General features: G+C 45.2%; 1 protein-coding gene across 2 annotated transcripts in view; it reads right to left on the reverse strand.

Moving 5' to 3' along the window:
* The window catches only part of LOC144611915 (unconventional myosin-Ib-like), a 49507-nt gene extending 40378 nt beyond the window's left edge, over positions 1 to 9129 (reverse strand). For both annotated transcript variants that reach the window (XM_078431241.1, XM_078431240.1), the window contains exons 1-6: positions 9004 to 9129; positions 7126 to 7241; positions 5535 to 5629; positions 4301 to 4405; positions 1454 to 1500; positions 885 to 948 (exon numbers count right to left, since the gene is read on the reverse strand). In XM_078431241.1, the coding sequence (XP_078287367.1) occupies positions 885 to 948; positions 1454 to 1500; positions 4301 to 4405; positions 5535 to 5629; positions 7126 to 7241; positions 9004 to 9129 (553 nt within the window). The remainder of the gene's footprint in view (positions 1 to 884; positions 949 to 1453; positions 1501 to 4300; positions 4406 to 5534; positions 5630 to 7125; positions 7242 to 9003) is intronic.
* Positions 9130 to 20217: the final 11088 nt, after the last annotated feature.

The raw sequence follows: 20217 nt of genomic DNA on the forward strand, positions 1-20217 counted from the left end.
ATATCGAGGAGCTGAGGCAGCTTGATTGGGAAGAAGAACCTGTCAAAAAGATCATTATGTAGGGAGGTGAATGATAACCGTTTTGGAAGGTGAAGAGGGAACTATACCCAACGGGTCAGCTGACTGAAAAGGATCAAGGGAACAGGCCCTGGGGCTAATTCAAAAGAATAAGATGAATGTTGGTGAATCAGAGGGCTAATGAGAAACTGAATCCTAAGACCGTTTTCCATACCTTACGGCATCGTCTCTTAAACCTTATATTTACCTCAACATTTAAACTAACAAGATTTTCCTATTCACTCTCTTTCCTCAATACAGAATGCTTTTGACACCTGGTTGACAATTCGTCTTTCTGACTTGCCTTCAGAGACAAAGGGTGGAAAAAACACTAATGCTGGCATGGCACAAGAACCAATAGCCTTATCATATCATAATCATCATATCATATATATACAGCCGGAAACAGGCCTTTTCGGCCCACCAAGTCCGTGCCGCCCAGCGATCCCCGCACATTAACACTATCCTACACCCACTAGGGACAATTTTTACATTTACCCAGCCAATTAACCTACATACCTGTACGTCTTTGGAGTGTGGGAGGAAACCGAAGATCTCGGAGAAAACCCACGCAGGTCACGGGGAGAACGTACAAACTCCGTACAGACAGCGCCCGTAGTCAGGATCGAACCTGAGTCTCCGGCGCTGCATTCGCTGTAAAGCAGCAACTCTACCGCTGCGCCACCGTGCCGCCCTTGTGGCTTCCAGCATCACAACCCCCAGAAGGGGGTTGAAGGAATATTTCCCACTTGAGCTTTTGGCAGCAGGAGGCCAAATCCAGGACTATTGAGGAACGGGATGACTCCATTATCAAGACCAGCACTTACAGTTACTGATGACTCCACCCAATGGATCGCCCTTGAAGTCAAATTCAATGTCCATATATTTTCCCTGAACACACAGAAATTCAGTTAATGAAAATTACAAATGCAAGAAAATACAACTTTCTTTATATATTGATACCCATAAAAATGTAAAGGAAGCCACACCCCATTGTCAATAATAGGTTCCTCTACCCAAAACCTGTCCCCCTCCAATATGCCTGGGAGGGTGCTGCATGCAGTCTAGCAAGATGCCTGCTGTTCACCCCATCCCACTCCCCCAGCCATGACCTCTTTGGGAAGAGTAGCTATAGTCTCCATCCAGTCACCTTCTCACAGATGCCTTGCTGGGAAATGCCATCCAGCTGCTCAGTGATGCCGGAGCAAACTGGCCAAAAATTGTCCATTATACAGAGAACAAAATATGTGGCCCTTGGGTGAAACTGCAAAATACGAGACTTAATTTTTTTTTTAACCCAACTAATTCTCTCCACACCGAAAATGCATCCCTAACTGGCCTCATTCCCCTTCCCTCATGTTTACACATTAGCTAACAGGGTCACAATAATACGTACAAATCTGGAGGAGTTGTCATTCCGTATAGTCTTGGCGTTCCCAAAAGCTGTGAAAAGATAAAGGGTTCAAAGCAAAATCAGGACTGGCTCCACGGAAAGAGATCAGCAATAATACAAGGCAAGAGGTGACACAGCCAATAGTCTTCACTCTCCCACTGCACTGGGTCCCGGACATCGTTGATGTTACTGTAAGAAAATAACTGCAGATGCTGGTACAAATCGAAGGTATTTATTTCACAAAATGCTGGAGTAACTCAGCAGGTCAGGCAGCATCTCGGGAGAGAAGGAATGGGTGACGTTTCGGGTCGAGACCCTTCTTCAGACTGATGTCAGGGGGGCGGGACAAAGGAAAGATATAGTTGGAGACAGGAAGGTAGAGGGAGAACTGGGGAAGAGAGGGACAGAGGAACTATCTAAAGTTGGAGAAGTCAATGTTCATACCGCTGGGCTGCAAGCTGCCCAAGCGAAATATGAGGTGCTGTTTCTCCAATTTCCGGTGGGCCTCACTATGGCACTGGAGGAGGCCCATGACAGAAAGGTCAGACTGGGAGTGGGAGGGGGAGTTGAAGTGCTCAGCCACCGGGAGATCAGGTTGGTTGAGGCGGACTGAGCGAAGGTGTCGAGCAAAACGATCGCCAAGCCTGCGTTTGGTTTCGCCGATGTAAATAAGTTGACATCTAGAGCAGCGGATACAATAGATGAGGTTGGAGGAGGTGCAGGTGAACCTCTATCTCACCTGGAAAGACTGTTTGGGTCCTTGGATGGAGTTGAGGGGGGAGGTAAAAGGGCAGGTGTTGCATCTCCTGCGGTTGCAGGGGAAATTGCCCGGGGATGGGGTGGTTTGGGTAAGAAGGGACGAGTGGACCATTGATGTTACTGAATGGAGGCTGGCAGCTCCACATTAAAGAGTTACACTGGCAAAAGTATGGAAATGAGTCAATGATCTTGGGGCTGCATGTACCATTTGCTTTCCCATATGGAATTTCAAATTAGACTATTGAAAATCAGCCACATGGATTTGTGCAGATTGATAGTTTTATTGTCCAAGGTCGAATAGTAACAAACTGGGCATAGGCATGGGAAGTAAAGTGCCAGGCATATATCATGCCGGACATTGATATAATGATTGACAAATGTTTTAGTCTCTGCCAAAAACGAATTACACGCTATCTTCTGTGAAGGCAGGTGAAAAATGAGGAATTCGGGATTCCTCTTGCTCCTAAATCCTCTCAACCCCAGGTGGATTTACCTGGGGTTCCTGGTATCAACCATTAAACAGCGGTGAATTTATAAATACATATAATTGACTTTAGAAAAACCAGTGTAGAATACGACCCACTCTACATCAATGGGGTCTGTGTGGAAAGGGTACCCGCTTTCAGGTTCCTGGGTACGCACATCGCAGAGGATCTTACCTGGTCTACCAACACCATCACCGCAGTAAAGAAGGCACAGCAGAGACTCCACTTCCTGAGGATCCTCAGGAAAACCAACCTGCAGGAGAAGCTCATGTTGTCCTTCTATCGCTGCTCCATCGAGAGTGTGCTGGCATACTGTATAACCACATGGTATGCCAGCTGCTCAGAAAAGGACAGGAAGGCCCTTCAGAGGGTCATCACGACGGCCCAGAAGATCATCGGCTGCTCACTGCCCTCCCTGGAGCACCTGTTCAGCCTACGCTGCCTCAGTAGAGCAGGCAAAATAATAAAAGATCCATCCCACCCCGGCCACCGTCTGTTTGTTCATCTGCCCTCTGGTCGACGTTTCAGGTCGATCAAATCCCGAACAAACAGACTTAAGAACAGTTTCTACCCCAGGGCCATACGAGAACTGAACACTACCTTTGCACTAGGCAACACCGTTAAAAAATCTTGTATTTAATATAATTGTATTTATGTATTTATTTGTTTTTGCATTTATTGCATATATGTTTGTACGCACCGTCAGGATTGGCTATTTTTTAATTTCGTTGTACTCGTTGCAATGACAATAAATGAATATTATTATTATTATTATATTATTATTATTATTATTATTATTACTATTATTCCATGGCATGGAAGGCAAGGTTTATCCAGCTTTGACTGGGAAGATTTCTTTTCTGTGAGATTCACTTTTGGGGAAATAATGCAGTGAAGCTGCCACAGGATAGGGCCTCTACTTCTGTGCTAACCATGCAAATGTTTTGAGTCGCCCCCAAAAAACAATTTCACCCCAAGTTGGACCCGATTTAGATTTGCAGTGTTCTCTTTAGAACTCCTTTAGCTCTGACAGTTGCTGGGATGCTGCAACAAGCCACAGCACCCCCTCGGTTAGGGAAAGGGAGAAGAAAACAAAACCAGCCAGGATCCTTGCTCCTGATGACTAACCAAGCGCTCCTATAAAGGGAGAGGATGTCAGGCAAAGTCCTGGTAATTGAGACCCTATCATAGAATACACTGTCAAGACATAAAATCAAGGCTTACATATGAAGAAAGGGTGGGGCATCACAGAATCATGCGTTATAACACAAGGAGGCCACTTAGCCCATTATGTTCAAACTGAAAGCAGTGGGGAAAATCCATAATAAAAATAGAAAGAACTGGGAATACTCAGGAAGTCAAACAGCATCAGAGGAGACAAAAATAGTGTTTAAAGTCATAGACCTGTTTCTCTCTCCACAGGCACAGCCTGGCCTGTGGAGTATTTCCAGCATTTCCAGCATTTTCTTCAATTTTCTGGTAATTTCAGATTTCTAGTTTATAGATTGCTGTGGAACACATACCCTGGTGAGACTGAGCAATGTCAGGAGAGAACATGGAAAGAATACACTTCAGAGAAGAGCTGATACATGCGGGTGTGCCTGACCTTCCAGTATGGGATTTGATTGCAGAAGCTGCTCCTTGACCTGATTGACCTCTTCTCCTTTGCCACAAACAGCAGCAATATATGACATGACAAGTTTGCTGGCCTCTGTGGGTAGAAAAAACAGAGATATATTTTATCTTAGAGCATTCCTCTCCAACAGGCTTATAGTTCCATTCTATCTTCTGTGAAGGCAGGTGAGAAATGAGGAATTCGGGATTCCTCTTGCTCCTAAATCCTCTCAACCCCAGGTGGGTTCACCTGGGGTTCCTGGTATTGTCAAATAAGTAGCGGTGCATTCCAATGGCATGGAAGGCAAGGTTTATCCAGCCGGCTGGGAAGATTTATTTTCTGAGAGATTCACTTTTGGGGAAATAATGCAGTGAAGCTGCCACAGGATAAATAGGGCCTCCACTTCTGTGCTAACCAGGATAAAAATGCAATAACAATCTAGCACAATTAGGGGACAAGGTTACAGTGATGTTGGTTGAGTAATACATAGAGATATCAATAAAACTAAGTGGGACCTGTTTAATCGACATAACTTCAACGGGTCAATTGGCCTTCTCTGTGCAGGCCTTCTCTATTACAGACAAGCCCGCCTTGTTAAGGAGGTTGTGTACCTAGCAAACGGACCATAACACAACTTTCCATAACATGAAGCCTCACAGCCCACCCATGCAACAGGAAATGTGAGTTGAAAAAATTATTGTTTCTGTATTTACTTCTTATTCCCCAACATAACTTCCATGAGAGTGAATTTTATTCCATATCTTGAACTTAAGCCATTTCACAAGCCACATTTACCACAGATTGTCATAATCATCTTTGCTTTCTATCAGTAGGAAATCTATATTACAAACGAAGTTAATGGTTTTATTTGTTTATTGCAGGATTAAATGCTCCAAGAATGTTAAAGGTGCATTGGTTTCTCAGGTCTCCAATTGCACAAAACTTCTGACGACCTTGACAGCAGTGCATTAAACAAGACTAAATTACTCCTACAGGACAATCCATCTGATGCAATCTTAGTTTAGCTGCTGATAATCACTCAGCAACCGGTCCAAAGTCATCTCTCGGTCTAAATTCCACATTCAGGGTTTGAATGACACCCACACATTACATTGTTTCACATTCTATTTGATTTTAGGTGGCTCCTGGGAGAAAGCCTTATGGAAGATACTCTCCAGAATTGGTTAATAGCCGGCCTCATTGGCTGTGACCCAAGACACGATACCTGTTTTTCCCGAGCCACTCTCCCCGGTGATGATAACACATTGGTCCTTGTTTCTGTCTCGGAGTGATCTGTATGCCTCGTCAGCAATGGCATAGCTGCATGGAGAAAAGAGTTGATTAGAAGCTTTGAGTTTGCTATATTTCTGCGACATTTCCTTTGCCATCATCTGTTGCTTAATATTTTGTTAAAGAGTGTGTTTAATTTCCAGAAACCCATTTCTCCAGGTACTCTGGTTTCCTCTCACATTCCAAAGACGTGCAGATTTAAAGGTTAATTGGTATCTGTAAATTGTCCCTAGAGTGTCAGGTAGAATTAGTGAACACATGATCGCTGGTCGGCACGGACTCGGTGGGCCGAAGGGCCTGTTTCCACACTGTATCCCTAAACTCAACTAAAAGGAGAGAAAAAGGTTGTAAAGAGACTCCTGACTAGCTCTGTACTTTACAAACTGTCTGCCATAGATGTTACGCTTGTATGTTGTTATGTTCAATCTGTTCATCTTATCAGCTAATATGTTCAAAGAGCTAAAAGGTGAAAGGAGAGCTTCCCCTTTCGATTTCTGCTGTAAACATCTATATACGAAAAATCTCATTTGTTTGTTTGTTTGTTTGTTCCTGAACTACAGCCAAAAACGGTACACGATAGCGTGACAATTTTAGACCCACCTTACTCACCATCGTCCCTTTGGTGCTAATGGAAGTTTCATTGAAATTGGTGTTATATTTTTTATATTGGTGTTATATATTCACATTTTAAAGTTTAAATCTATCTCCTAGGGAGGGAGGGGGGAGGGAGAGGGGGATGGAGGGGGGATTAAGGGGGGTTGAGGGGGATGGGGTGGGGAGGGAGGGGGATAAGGGGGGGGGGTTGAGGGGGGTGGAGTGGGGGGAAAGGGGGAGGGGAGGGGGTGGAGGGAGGGGGGAGTGGAGGGAGGGGGTAGGGGGGTGAGGGAGGGAGGGAGGGAGGGAGGGGGAAGAGGGCTGGGGGGAGTGGAGGGGAGTGTGGCAGGAGGGGATGCTGCACCAATGGTTGGGCCCAACGGTTCCACTTGGTCTAGTATTGCATAAAATCTTTCCTGCTGCTGACATTTCTTCATTACGTGTGCACTTGTTTTTCAGCTGTCTGCTTTCAAAGTTTATACCTTCCCCCCCAAAAAATGGATATAGTTTTGAAACACCAAAGCACCAGGAAGGATCCCAAAATCCACACAATAGAAACAGGGATCGACCATACAGCAGCGGCCCTGATAGCCATTAACTACAAACCATCAGGTGAACACAGAACTCTGTGCTGTGATGATTTCACAAGGTTAGCACAGATGGCAAAGGCCATTCAGTCCATTTGTGCTCGTCCGTTCAGAGAAACCCTATTGCAATGAAGCAGCCAAATGCTTCCCAAACCATTCTGCAAATGTTACCTCCACACAACTTCTTGAGAAAATTGCAGCGGATAAAGGATAGTCACATAAAAGTTAGGGGGATAAAATCAATCAATCACTTACAGCAATTACTCACCAGGTTTGATTGACAGAGGACTAAAGCAATTGCTCCAATTCAATTTGGAAAAAAGGGCTGTTACTGCCTCTACTTACATGTGAGGACTCAATTCGTAAAAGTTAGAGTTGCGGTACTTGTTGATTTTCTCCTGGTCATAGATAGGAAGCATCTTGTAGGGATTGATTGAAATGACAACACTCCCAATGTAGGTCTGAGAGAATAAGTGAAATGACAAGAATCCATCAGCATCTTGCACATACCATTCTAGGTTACTCTGTTCACCTCTTCACCCTGACGAGACGGCCACATGCACAAAATGATCCCTATGTGGAGACCACAGTAACTAACCTATATATAAGACAATAACTGCAGATGCTGGTACAAATCGAAGGTATTTATTCACAAAATGCTGGAGTAACTCAGCAGGTCAGGCAGCATCTCAGGAGAGAAGGAATGGGTGACGTTTCGGGTCGAGACCCTTCTTCAGACTGATGTCAGGGGGGGCGGGACAAAGGAAGGATATAGAAATATAGAAACATAGAAAATAGGTGCAGGAGTAGGCCATTCGGCCCTTCGAGCCTGCACCGCCATTCAATATGATCATGGCTGATCATCCAACTCAGTATCCCATTCCTGCCTTCTCCTCATACCCCCTGATCCCTTTAACCACAAGGGCCACATCTAACTCCCTCTTAAATATAGCCAATGAACTGGCCTCAACTACCTTCTGTGGCAGAGAATTCCACAGATTCACCACTCTCTGTGTGAAAAAAAACTTTCTCATCTCGGTCCTAAAAGACTTCCCCCTTATCCTTAAACTGTGACCCCTTGTTCTGGACTTCCCCAACATCAGGAACAATCTTCCCGCATCCAGCCTGTCCAACCCCTTATAGGTGGAGACGGGAAGATAGAGGGAGATCTGGGAGGGGAAGAGAGGGACAGAGGAACTATCTAAAGTTGGAGAAGTCGATGTTGATACCACTGGGCTGCAAGCTGCCCAGGCGAAATAAGAGGTGCTGTTCCTCCAATTTCCGGTGGGCCTCACTATGGCACTGGAGAAGGTCCATGACAGAAAGGTCAGACTGGGAATGGGAGGGGGAGTTGAAGTGCTCGGCCACCGGGAGATCAGTTTGGCCAACATGGACCGAGCGCAGGTGTTGAGCGAAGCGAGTGAAGTAACTAACCTGCTCACTGTCATCCAGTGTACATTACACAGCATGTACATGGCAAACATTACTGGAAGAAACCACCAAGTACATGTATCAGGCTCTGCAATCAACCGTGTAGTATCCAGAGGATAGTAGTATCAGGAGGATGACATTAGACTATTTCCTGTTCATCCACTGCAAGGTTGGCGCATATTTTGGACAAACACCACCCAATTCTCAAAGGCACATGCATGGGCAGCATCAGGGCCTCAAGTTCACGAGGCATTTAGATTTTAGATTTAGAGATACAGCGCGGAAACAGGCCCTTTGGCCCACCGAGTCCGTGCCGCCCAGCGATCCCCGCACATCAACACTATCCTACACCCACTAGGGACAATTTTTACATTTACTCAGTCAATTAACCTACATACCTGTACGTCTTTGGAGTGGGGGAGGAAACCGAAGATTCTCGGAGAAAACCCACACAGGTCACAGGGAGAACGTACAAACTCCGTACAGACGGCGCCCGCAGTCAGGATCGAACCTGAGTCTCCGGCGCTGCATTCGCTGTAAGGCAGCAACTCTACCGCTGCGCCACCGTGCCTCATGAACTACTGAATTTCCCAACAGTGGACTATCAAACAAAACACTCATTGGCCTACAGAGAACTGACTGAGCAGACAACCTTTAGAGAAATTGCAGGGGAGCCACTCTACTGTCCTTAAGTGTCACATGTGAACAGTGTATCTGTTCCCTGTTATATCAGATCATCTCAATTGGACGTGAAAACTATCACACAGGAGTCTTCCCTCTCAGTGTACTTACGTAGATCTCACTTTTGCTGAATCGTTCCTTGAGATTTGAAAGTAGAGACTCATCGGTAAGAGGCTCCAATAGCACCATATCACCCACCCCGACCGCATTGTCCAAGTATGATGATTTCTTAGTCATGGTTGCTTGCTGAAAAAAAAAAAATTAAAAAAATTAATGAATCCATCCAATTGTATTTAAAATAACAAAATTGTTTGCATCACAGGCAACAGCTCCAGATATGACTGTAGTCTTTGTCCTGTGTAGTTGTCCCCAACTCTGTTTTAACGTACACCTCTCTCTGATTGCCACTAGAATTCTTCAGGGGGGTTTTTGGGGTTGGGTAATTTTGGGTGCCTGTTTAGTGCTTTTATTGTTGGACTGTGGGTGATTGAATTAACATTTTGTTCAAGATGGCCGCGCCGTTGTGTTTGGCTGCCTGCCACTGTATGTTTCTTTTTTTTCCTGGTCAGATGTACAGCACTTTGGTCAACGTGGGTTGTTTTTAAATGTGCTATACAAATAAATTGACTTGACTTGACTTGACTTGACCTACATTGCCTTTCACTCTCTCTACAGAGAATTGCTGTCGGGTTTTGAGAATCAGTCTTGCGATAGAGCAAGCATCTGGAGAAGCTCATGATGTCCTTCTATCGCTGCTCCATCGAGAGTGTGCTGGCATACTGTATAACCACATGGTATGCCAGCTGCTCAGAAAAGGACAGGAAGGCCCTTCAGAGGGTCATCACGACGGCCCAGAAGACCATCGGCTGCTCACTGCCCTCCCTGGAGCACCTGTTCAGCCTACGCTGCCTCAGTAGAGCAGGCAAAATAATAAAAGATCCATCCCACCCCGGCCACCGTCTGTTTGTTCATCTGCCCTCTGGTCGACGTTTCAGGTCGATCAAATCCCGAACAAACAGACTTAAGAACAGTTTTACCCCAGGGCCATACGAGAACTGAACACTACCTTCTGCACTAGGCAACACTGTTAAAACTTTTGTACTTAATATAATTGTATTTATTTGTTTTTGCATTTATTGCATATATGTTTTTACGCACCGTCAGGATTGGCTATTTTTTAATTTCGTTGTACTCGTTGCAATGACAATAAATGAATATTATTATATTATTATTATTTTGATTGTTTTGGTTGCATTGCACACATTTCCCCCGTAATATGTTCCTATTCTTACCAGATGTGTTGGGGTCAGGTAGAGGGCCAAGACCCTTTCCCAGCAGAGAGGTAAATTTGCCTGGAATGTTATGAATTAAGCATGATGGGGTTGAGGGGGTACGGGGAGAAGGCAGGAATGGGGTACTGATTGAGAATGATCAGCCATGATCACATTGAATGGCGGTGCTGGCTCGAAGGGCCAAATGGCCTCCTCCTGCACCTATTGTCTATTGTCTATTGAGACAATTGCTGACAAAATAGTAATCATCAATATCATTATCTCTCATAATAGAGAGTGACATTTACATCTGACTTGGAATCTTTACTGGTTTTAACACAAAGTGCAGGAGGAACTCAGCAGTACAGATAGGGTAGACAGTCAGAACCTTTTTCCACAGAGTGAAAATGTCAAAGACTGGAGGGCAAAGATTTAAGGTGAGAGGGGAAACGTTTAAAGATATGCAGGACAAGGTTTTTTTTACACAGAGGGTGGTGGGTGCCTGGAATGTGCTATCGGGGGGTGGAGGCAGGTATGGTTGTGGTGTTTAAGAGGCTTTCAGATTGGCACATGATATGCTGGGAATGGAGGTGTACGGTTCACATGTAGGCAGATGAGGTTAGTTTATCTTGGCATTATGTTTGGCACAGACATTCCCATTCCCCACAGATGCTGCCTGACCCAATGAGTCGCTCCAGCACTTTGCGAATTGCTCAAGATTCCATCATCTGCAGTTTCTTGTGTCTCCACTGTTAGCAGTTGGCTGGAATATTGGGAACAAGGCGTTTTCTTCCCAATTCTACCCGTTGCTGCACACTAGCTTGGCTCAGGGGCCAAATAACTGATCACTAAGCAGGGCTGACCCATCTCTGATCAGATTCAACTTAACTTTCAAAAGGAGACCTGGAAAAGTAATTGAAGGGGAGAAAAGTGCAGGATTCTGGAGAAAGAACTGACGTGTGAGACACATTGGAAAGCTCTTTCAAAGGGATGAACGGCCTTGTCCTGTGCTGGTTCATTCCACCTAGTTCATAAATAGTTCAAATGAAGATGTGCATTTTGAGTGCCACAAATGGCAGAATTAAACCCTGATCCTGTGTACCTTCAACGAGTCAGTCTTATCCAACCAAGAATTATGATGAGCCATAAAATAAAGCTCAAATGAACTGCTGACACACCCAATTAAAAGAAAAGATAATATAGCAGGTGAAAGTGCAGATGAAGAATGTTATTTTATAGATCGTCAATCTTTTTTTGAAGTTTATTGTACCTAGTTAACAGTGCATACACAGCATGCCCCTCAGCTGTCTATTCTCTTCTATTGTACACTGTGATAACGTCATAAGTGATAGGAGCAGAATTAGGCCATTCGGCCCATCAAGCCCACTCCATCATTCAATCACGGCTGATCGATCTCTCCCTCCTAACCCCATTCTCCTGCCTTCTCCCCGTAACTCCTGAAACCTGTACTGCTCAAGAATCTATCTATTTCTGCCTTAAAAATATCCATTGACTCGGCCTCCACAAACGTCTGTAGCAAAGAATTCCACAGATTAATTCCCTGTTTTTTTTCTGACACATCTGTTACCGCAATCTCTTCCACCCATAACTCATGCTCCATAACAGTTCCATCTTCCTTATCATTATTTTACAAAACCATGGCAATTAGGTGGCAAAAGCACAAATGACCCCTAACGTGATTGAACAGCAGCAAAGGTGAAAGAGGCTGAGTGGCCTCTTGCTGCTCCTGTGTTTCAGTTACTTTCAGTTCTGCTTGTTTCCTATCTTTAATCATCATCAATGACCTTGTAAGATTGTTCCTGAATTAAGTAGAACTAAAATAGTGATTTGTCAGATGTACAATAACATTTTCTATCTATCCTTGCCAAAAAATAAATCTGCACTGCTCAAGCGAAGTTCATAATGCAATCTTTATGATGTCTGATCTTTGGACGATCACTCTTATCTCCGCTATCATCTGTGATAGAGATGCAAATAGTGCATACACAGTAATTGTGAAACTCAGATTGTTCCACCAATAGCCAGTGAAAGGACCTAACTCGTTTATAGCAGCTGGCAGTGCTGACGTTCTGTGCCTGATTGAGGGGGAGGTGCATCTGTGCATTTAGTAATGGCATCTGAGCATGTTCTGGGAGTCAGAGTTACAGAACAGCGTCAACACTGAATATAGGAGGATGATCAGGCCCCACTTTGATATAATCCATTTAACTTTCTCTGAAGACTTCCGTCATTGCCATTTCCATTTTACAATCACTCAGACATTGGTATACCAAACATGTACTCAGCAGGCAAGATTACAATTTACCATATATGCCCACTACGCTGATGATTCTTAGCCGCTTCACCTCTTGATGAATATCCATGATCACATTGAAGGGCCGAATGGCCTACTCCTGCACCTATTGTCTATTAAAGTGAAGAGGAGTAATTTGCTTTCAGGCAGGAAAATCATGAGACAACTAGGAAGGGGGAGCAAGTGAAACAATACTGATGGTAGTATAAGAAAATAACTGCAGATGCTGGTACAAATTGAAGGTATTTATTTACAAAATGCCGGAGTAACTCAGCAGGTCAGGCAGCATCTCAGGAGAGAAGTAATGGGTGACGTCTCGGGTCGAGACCCTTCTTCAGACTGAAGAATGGTCTCGACCCGAAACGTCGCCCATTCCTTCTCTCCTGAGATGCTGCCTGACCTGCTGAGTTACTCCAGCATTTTGTGAATAAATACTGATGGTAGAGTTGTGTAGGAAGGAACTGCAGATGCTGGTTTATCCGAAGATAGACACAAAATGCTGGAGTAACTCAGCGAGTCAGACAGCATCTCCGGAGGAAAGGAATAGGGTCTGAAGAAGGGTCTTGACCTGAAACGTCACCTATTCCTTTTTGGGTATACATTTTTTTCATATGGTGCTTCAAAGGAGGGAGTTGCTACAGAGTACCCAGTCTCTGGAAAACTTTACACCCAGCAGTGGGGAAAGAATTCTTCCCCATTCACGGGACAGATAACAGTGGCGACAACTAAAACTGAATTGATTATATTGCATCTTTCTCACCTTGAATGGAACGCGTTTATTTCCGCCGGGCAGCTACTGAAGATGTCTTGCCAAAGCACGAGAAGTGTTCTCTCCCCGTGATCGCCTCTCCTTCCTCTGGTCTCAGGGTCCCATCGCCATCTCCCGCCTCTTGTCGAAACTCGGTAGTGTTGCAATTACTGCTCTTGAACCCGCAGTTTGCGACTCCTTCACCACACACTCACCGTCACCGCTACCACTCGCCCAGGAGGCAGTATTTAAACTCCAACTAAAATTTTACTGTCCAAAGGGCATTTATGGCTCTGTCACTCCAGGCAGTGAAAGCAACTGTATTTCCAATGAACTGGTGCACACGTGTGAATCTGGAATCGGATTCATAGAAACACAGAAACATAGAAAATAGGTGCAGGAGTAGGCCATTCGGCCCTTCGAGCCTGTACGCACCGCCATTCAATATGACCATGGCTGATCATCCAACTCAGTATCCCGTACCTGCCTTCTCTCCATACCCCCTGATCCCTTTAGCCACAAGGGCCACATCTAACTCCCTCTTAAATATAGCCAATGAACTGGCCTCAACTACCTTCTGTGGCAGAGAATTCCACAGGTTCACCACTCTCTGTGTGAAAAAAAACGTTCTCATCTCGGTCCTAAAAGACTTCCTCCCCCTTATCCTTAAACTGTGACCCCTTGTTCTGGACTTCCCCAACATCGGGAACAATCTTCCTGCATCTAGCCTGTCCAACCCCTTAAGAATTTTGTAAGTTTCTATTCAGCGCAGTCAATGTCCTAGTGAGTCTGAAGAAGGGTCCCGACCCGAAATGTCTCCAGAGATGTTGCCAGACCCGCCGAGTTACTCCAGCACTGTGTGTCTTTTTTGGTGAGATTACTCACCAAAAAAGTGAGCGGCCTGGATAGAGTGGATGGGGAGAGGGTGTTTCCACTAGTGGGAGAGTCTAGGACTAGAGGTCACAGCCTCAGAATCAAAGGATGTTTTTTTAGGAAGGAGATGAGGAGGAATTTCTTTAGTCAGAGAGTGATGAATCTGTGGAATTCTTTGCCGCAGAAGAGTGTGGAGGCCAAGTCAATGGATATTTTTAAGGCAGAGATAGATAGATTCTTGATTCGTACGGGTGTCAGAGGTTATGGGGAGAAGGCAGGAGAATGGGGTTAGGAGGGAGAGATAGATCAGCCATGATTGAATGGCGGAGTAGACTTGATGGGCCGAATGGCCTGATTCTGCTCCTGTCACTTATGACCTTATGAATGACGCTTTATCAATGAAAGATATGCCCATTGCATTCAATGGTCCGACTTCTGGTAGCTGGGGCCATTCTTCAGGCGAGTAGGTTACTCAACCACAGTAGCTTTACCCACCCTTAAGGACATTGTTGTTTTCTGCTGTCCCTGCCCTGGGAGTGTTTGATGGGAGAGTGAAGGAGCTTTAATTCTGGATGCAACTCTTTCAAACAAAACACTTTATTGCAGTATGAACAAAAAGATCTTAAATTTAAATAACCCTCCTTGTTCAGGAAGCTCTCCAATTGTGCTCACTGGTCTTGGAAGGCCCCCAGCGAGCCAGCACACACACCAGGGACACACCGGTAAGAGGGGGCAGGCATCAGCTCAGATGCACGCAAACAAGAAAAGCCTTTCACTTTACTTTGGTACCCCTGATCATAATAAACTAAACAAAAAAAGCCAAAAAATCTCCCGTTTGCGTAACACTTTAACTCCCCCTCCCATTCTGGCCTTTCTGTCCTGGGCCTCCTCCACTGTCCGAGTGAGGCCCAACACAAATTGGAGGAACAGCACCTCATATTTCGCTTGGGCAGCTTACACCCCAGCAGTATTAAATTTTGATTTTTCTAACTTCAAGCAACCCTTTCTTTCCTTTCTCTCCTTCCCTCCCCTACCCTAGTTCTCCGACTAGTTCAAAAGTTATAGGAGTAGAATTAGGCCATTCAGCCCATCGAGTCCACTCCGCCATTCAATCATGGCTGCGAGGAGGATGCTAGGAGGCTGCAGAGTGACTTGGATAGATTGGGCGAGTGGGCAAATGCATGGCAGATGCAATATAATGTGGATAAATGTGAGGTTATCCACTTTGGCGGCAAGAACAGGAAAGCAGAGTATTACCTGAATGGTGACCGATTGGGAGAAGGGGAGATGCAACGTGACCTGGGTGTCACGGTGCACCAGTCATTGAAAGCAAGCATGCAGGTGCAGCAGGCAGTGAAGAAAGCGAATGGTATGTTGGCATTCATAGCAAGAGGATTTGAGTTTAGGAGCAGGGAGGTTCTGCTGCAGTTGTACAGGGCCTTGGTGAGACCGCACCTGGAGTACTGTGTGCAGTTTTGGTCTCCTAACCTGAGGAAAGACGTTCTTGCCTTAGAGGGAGTACAGAGAAGGTTCACCAGATTGATCCCTGGGATGGCGGGACTTACATATGAGGAAAGACTGGAGAGACTGGGCTTGTACTCGCTGGAATTTAGAAGACTGAGGGGGGATCTTATAGAAACATATAAAATTCTTAAGGGGTTGGAGAGGCTAGATGCGGGAAGATTGTTCCCGATGTTGGGGGAGTCCAGAACCAGGGGTCACAGCTTAAGGATAAGGGGGAAGTCTTTTAGGACCGAGATGAGAAAACATTTCTTCACACAGAGAGTGGTGAGTATGTGGAATTCTCTGCCACAGAAGGTAGTTGAGGCCAGTTCATTGGCTATATTTAAGAGGGAGTTGGATGTGGCCCTTTTTGCTAAAGGGATCAGGGGGTATGGAGAGAAGGCAGGTACAGGCTACTGAGCTGAATGATCAGCCATGATCATATTGAATGGCGGTGCAGGCTCGAAGGGCCGAATGGCCTACTCCTGCACCTATTTTCTATGTTTCTATGTTTCTATCTCTGCCTCCCAATCCAATTTTCCTGGCTTCTCCCCATAACCCTTGACACCCGTTCTAATCAAGAATTTGTCTATCTCTGCCTTGCAAAATATCCACTGACTTGGCCTCCACAGCCCTTGGTTTGTTGGAAGGAACTGCAGATGCCAGTTTACACGGAAAATAGATACAAAATGCTGGAGTAACTCAGCAGGGCAGGCAGCATCTCTGGATAGAAGGAATGGGTGACATTTCAGATTTCAGACTGAGTCTGAAGGGTCTCGACCCAAAACGTCACCCATTCCTTCTCTCCAGAGATGCTGCCCATCCCGCTGTTACTCCAGCTTTTTGTGTCTATCTCCGACGAGTTTCACTGTTCTCCTGATTAATGTTACTGATTATATGCCTCCTTGTCACCTTCCCCTCATCCAACAATGTACCATTCTACATTACCTTGATCAGCATCTGCTTTGATTTGTTTAAGAAGGAACTGCAGATGCTGGTTTAAACCGAAGATAGATAGGTACCTTCCCCTGCAACCGCAGAAGATGCAACACCTGTCGCTACACCTCCTCCCTCGACTCTGTCCAGGGACCCCGACAGTCCTTTCAGGTGAGGCAGAGGTTCACTTGCACCGACTCCAACCTCATCTACTGTATGCATTGTTCAAGATGTGGACTCTTATACATTGGCGAGACCGAACGCAGACTGGGCGATCGTTGATCGATTTCTCTCACTTCAGGTAGCCCCGGTGTTTGTGAGTGGGTACATTCAGAGGCACTCCGGTGCATACAAGTCCTTTATTAGCAGATCATTGGCAGTACAGATGCTGGTTACCGTTACCTCCAGCCCTCAGGATAGTCTCCTAACTAACACCAGGATAACGCAGTACTAAACCCGGCCTGGATTATGGACCGGATGCACAACAGTAAAACCGGACATGGATCTACATCCCCCTTCTTAAGCATAAGCCCCCAAACTAGATAAGAGTATATCCTACAAGGTGAATTTAGGGAGCTAGGAGATAAACTTAAAAGTAGGACCTCAAAGGTAATAATCTCTGGATTACTACCAGTGCCACGTGCTAGTCAGAGTAGAAATAAGAGGATATTACAGATGAATACGTGGCTTGAAAAATGGTGCAAGGGGGAGGGATTCAAATTTCTAGGAAATTGGAACCAGTTCTGGGGGAGGTGGGACCAGTACAAACAGGACGGTCTGCACCTGGGCTGGAATGGAACCAATGTCCTTGGGGGAGTGTTTGCTAGTGCTGTCGGGGAGGATTTAAACTAATATGGCAGGGGGATGGGAACAAGAGCAGAGAGACAGAGGGGTATAAAGTGAGGGTAGAAACAATAGGTAGCAAGGTGAAAAGTAAAAGTGGCAGGCAGACAAATCCAGGGCAAAAATCAAAAAGGACCACTTTGCAACATAATTATATAAGGGGCAAGAGTGTTATAAAAACAAGCCTGAAGGCTTTGTGTCTCAATGCAAGGAGTATTCGGAATAAGGTGGATGAATTAAATGTGGAGATTGTTGTTAATGATTATGATGTAGTTGGGATTACGGAGACATGGCTCCAGGGTGACCAGGGCTGGGAGCTCAACATCCAGGGATATTCTATATTCAGGCGGGATAGACAGAAAGGAGAAGGAGGTGGGGTAGCGTTGCTGGTTAGACAGGAGATTAACGCAATGGAAAGGAAGGACATTAGCTCGGAGGATGTGGAATCGATATGGGTAGAGCTGCGAAACACTAAGGGGCAGAAAACGCTAGTGGGAGTTGTGTACAGGCCACCTAACAGCAGTAGTGAGGTTGGGGATGGCATCAAGCAGGAAATTAGAAATGCATGCACCAAAGGTGCAGCAGTTATAATGGGTGACTTCAATCTACATATAGATTGGGTGAACCAAACTGGCAGGGGTGCTGAGGAAGAGGATTTCTTGGAATGTTTGAGAGATGGTTTTCTAAACCAACATGTCGAGGAACCAACGAGAGAGCAGGCCATTCTAGACTGGGTATTGAGTAATGAGGAAGGGTTAGTTAGCAGTCTTGTTGTGCGAGGCCCCTTGGGCAAGAGTGATCATAATATGGTGGAGTTCTTCATTAGGATGGAGAGTGACAAAGTCAATACAGAAACAAGTGTTCTGAACTTAAAGAAAGGTAACTTTGAGGGTATGAGGCGTGAATTGTCCAAGATAGACTGGCAATTGATGCTGAAAGGGATGACGGTGGACATGCAATGGAAGGCATTTAAAGGTCGCATGGATGAACTACAACAAGTGTTCATCCCAGTTTGGCAAAAGAACAAACCAGGAAAGGTAGTGCATCCGTGGCTAACAAGGGAAATCAAGGATAGTATTAAAACAAAAGATGAAGCATACAGATTAGCCAGAAAAAGTAGCATACCAGAGGACTGGGAGAAATTTAGAGTCCAGCAGAGGAGGACAAAGGGCTTAATTAGGAAAGGGAAAATAGATTATGAGGGAAAACTGGCAAGGAACATAAAAACTGACTGCAAAAGCTTTTATAGATATGTGAAGAGAAAAAGATTAGTTAAGACAAATGTAGGTCCCTTGCAGTCGGAAACAGGTGAATTGATCATAGGGAACAAGGAGATGGAAGACCAATTGAACAAATACTTTGGTTCTGTCTTCACTAAGGAAGACATAAACCGTCTGCCGGAAATAGTGGGGGACCGGGGGTCAAATGAGATGGAGGAACTGAGGGAAATCCAGGTTAGTCGGGAAGTGGTGTTAGGTAAATTAAATGGATTAAAGGCAGATAAATCCCCAGGGCCAGATAGGCTGCATCCCAGAGTGCTTAAGGAAGTAACCTCAGAAATAGTGGATGCATTAGTGATAATTTTTCAAAACTCCTTAGATTCTGGAGTAGTTCCTGAGGACTGGAGGGTAGCTAATGTAACCCCACTTTTTAAAAAGGGAGGGAGAGAGAAAACGGGGAATTATAGACCAGTTAGCCTAACATCGGTAGTGGGGAAAATGCTAGAGTCAGTTATTAAAGATGTGATAGCAGCACATTTGGAAAGTGGTGAAATCATCGGACAAAGTCAGCATGGATTTACAAAAGGCAAATCATGTCTGACGAATCTTATAGAATTTTTCGAGGATGTAACTAGTAGAGTGGATAAGGGAGAACCAGTCGATGTGTTATATCTGGACTTTCAGAAGGCCTTCGACAAGGTCCCACATAGGAGATTGGTGTACAAACTTAAAGCACACGGTATTGAGGGTTCAGTGTTGAGGTGGATAGAAAATTGGTTGGCGGACAGGAAGCAAAGAGTAGGAATAAACGGGTCCTTTTCGGAATGGCAGGCAGTGACTAGTGGGGTACTGCAAGGCTCAGTGCTGGGACCCCAGTTATTTACAGTGTATATTAATGATTTGGACGAGGGAATTGAATGCAACATCTCTAAGTTTGCGGATGACACGAAGTTGGGTGGCAGTGTTAGCTGCAAGGAGGATGCTAGGAGGCTGCAGAGTGACTTGGATAGATTAGGCGAGTGGGCAAATGCATGGCAGATGCAATATAATGTGGATAAATGTGAGGTTATCCACTTTGGCGGCAAGAACAGGAAAGCAGAGTATTACCTGAATGGCGAACGATTAGGAGAAGGGGAGATGCAACGTGACCTGGGTGTCATGGTGCACCAGTCATTGAAAGCAAGCATGCAGGTGCAGCAGGCAGTGAAGAAAGCGAATGGTATGTTGGCATTCATAGCAAGAGGATTTGAGTTTAGGAGCAGGGAGGTTCTACTGCAGTTGTACAGGGCCTTGGTGAGACCGCACCTGGAGTATTGTGTGCAGTTTTGGGCTCCTAATCTGAGGAAAGACGTTCTTGCCTTAGAGGGAGTACAGAGAAGGTTCACTAGATTCATCCCTGGGATGGCGGGACTTTCATATGAAGAAAGACTGGATAGACTAGGCTTGTACTCGCTGGAATTTAGAAGACTGAGGGGGGATCTTATAGAAACATATAAAATTCATAAGGGGTTGGAGAGGCTAGATGCGGGAAGATTGTTCCCGATGTTGGGGGAGTCCAGAACCAGGGGTCACAGCTTAAGGATAAGGGGGAAGTCTTTCTGCCTCCCAATCCAATTT

The sequence above is a fragment of the Rhinoraja longicauda genome, chromosome 42, assembly GCF_053455715.1.
Source record: "Rhinoraja longicauda isolate Sanriku21f chromosome 42, sRhiLon1.1, whole genome shotgun sequence".
Lineage (NCBI taxonomy): Eukaryota > Metazoa > Chordata > Chondrichthyes > Rajiformes > Arhynchobatidae > Rhinoraja > Rhinoraja longicauda.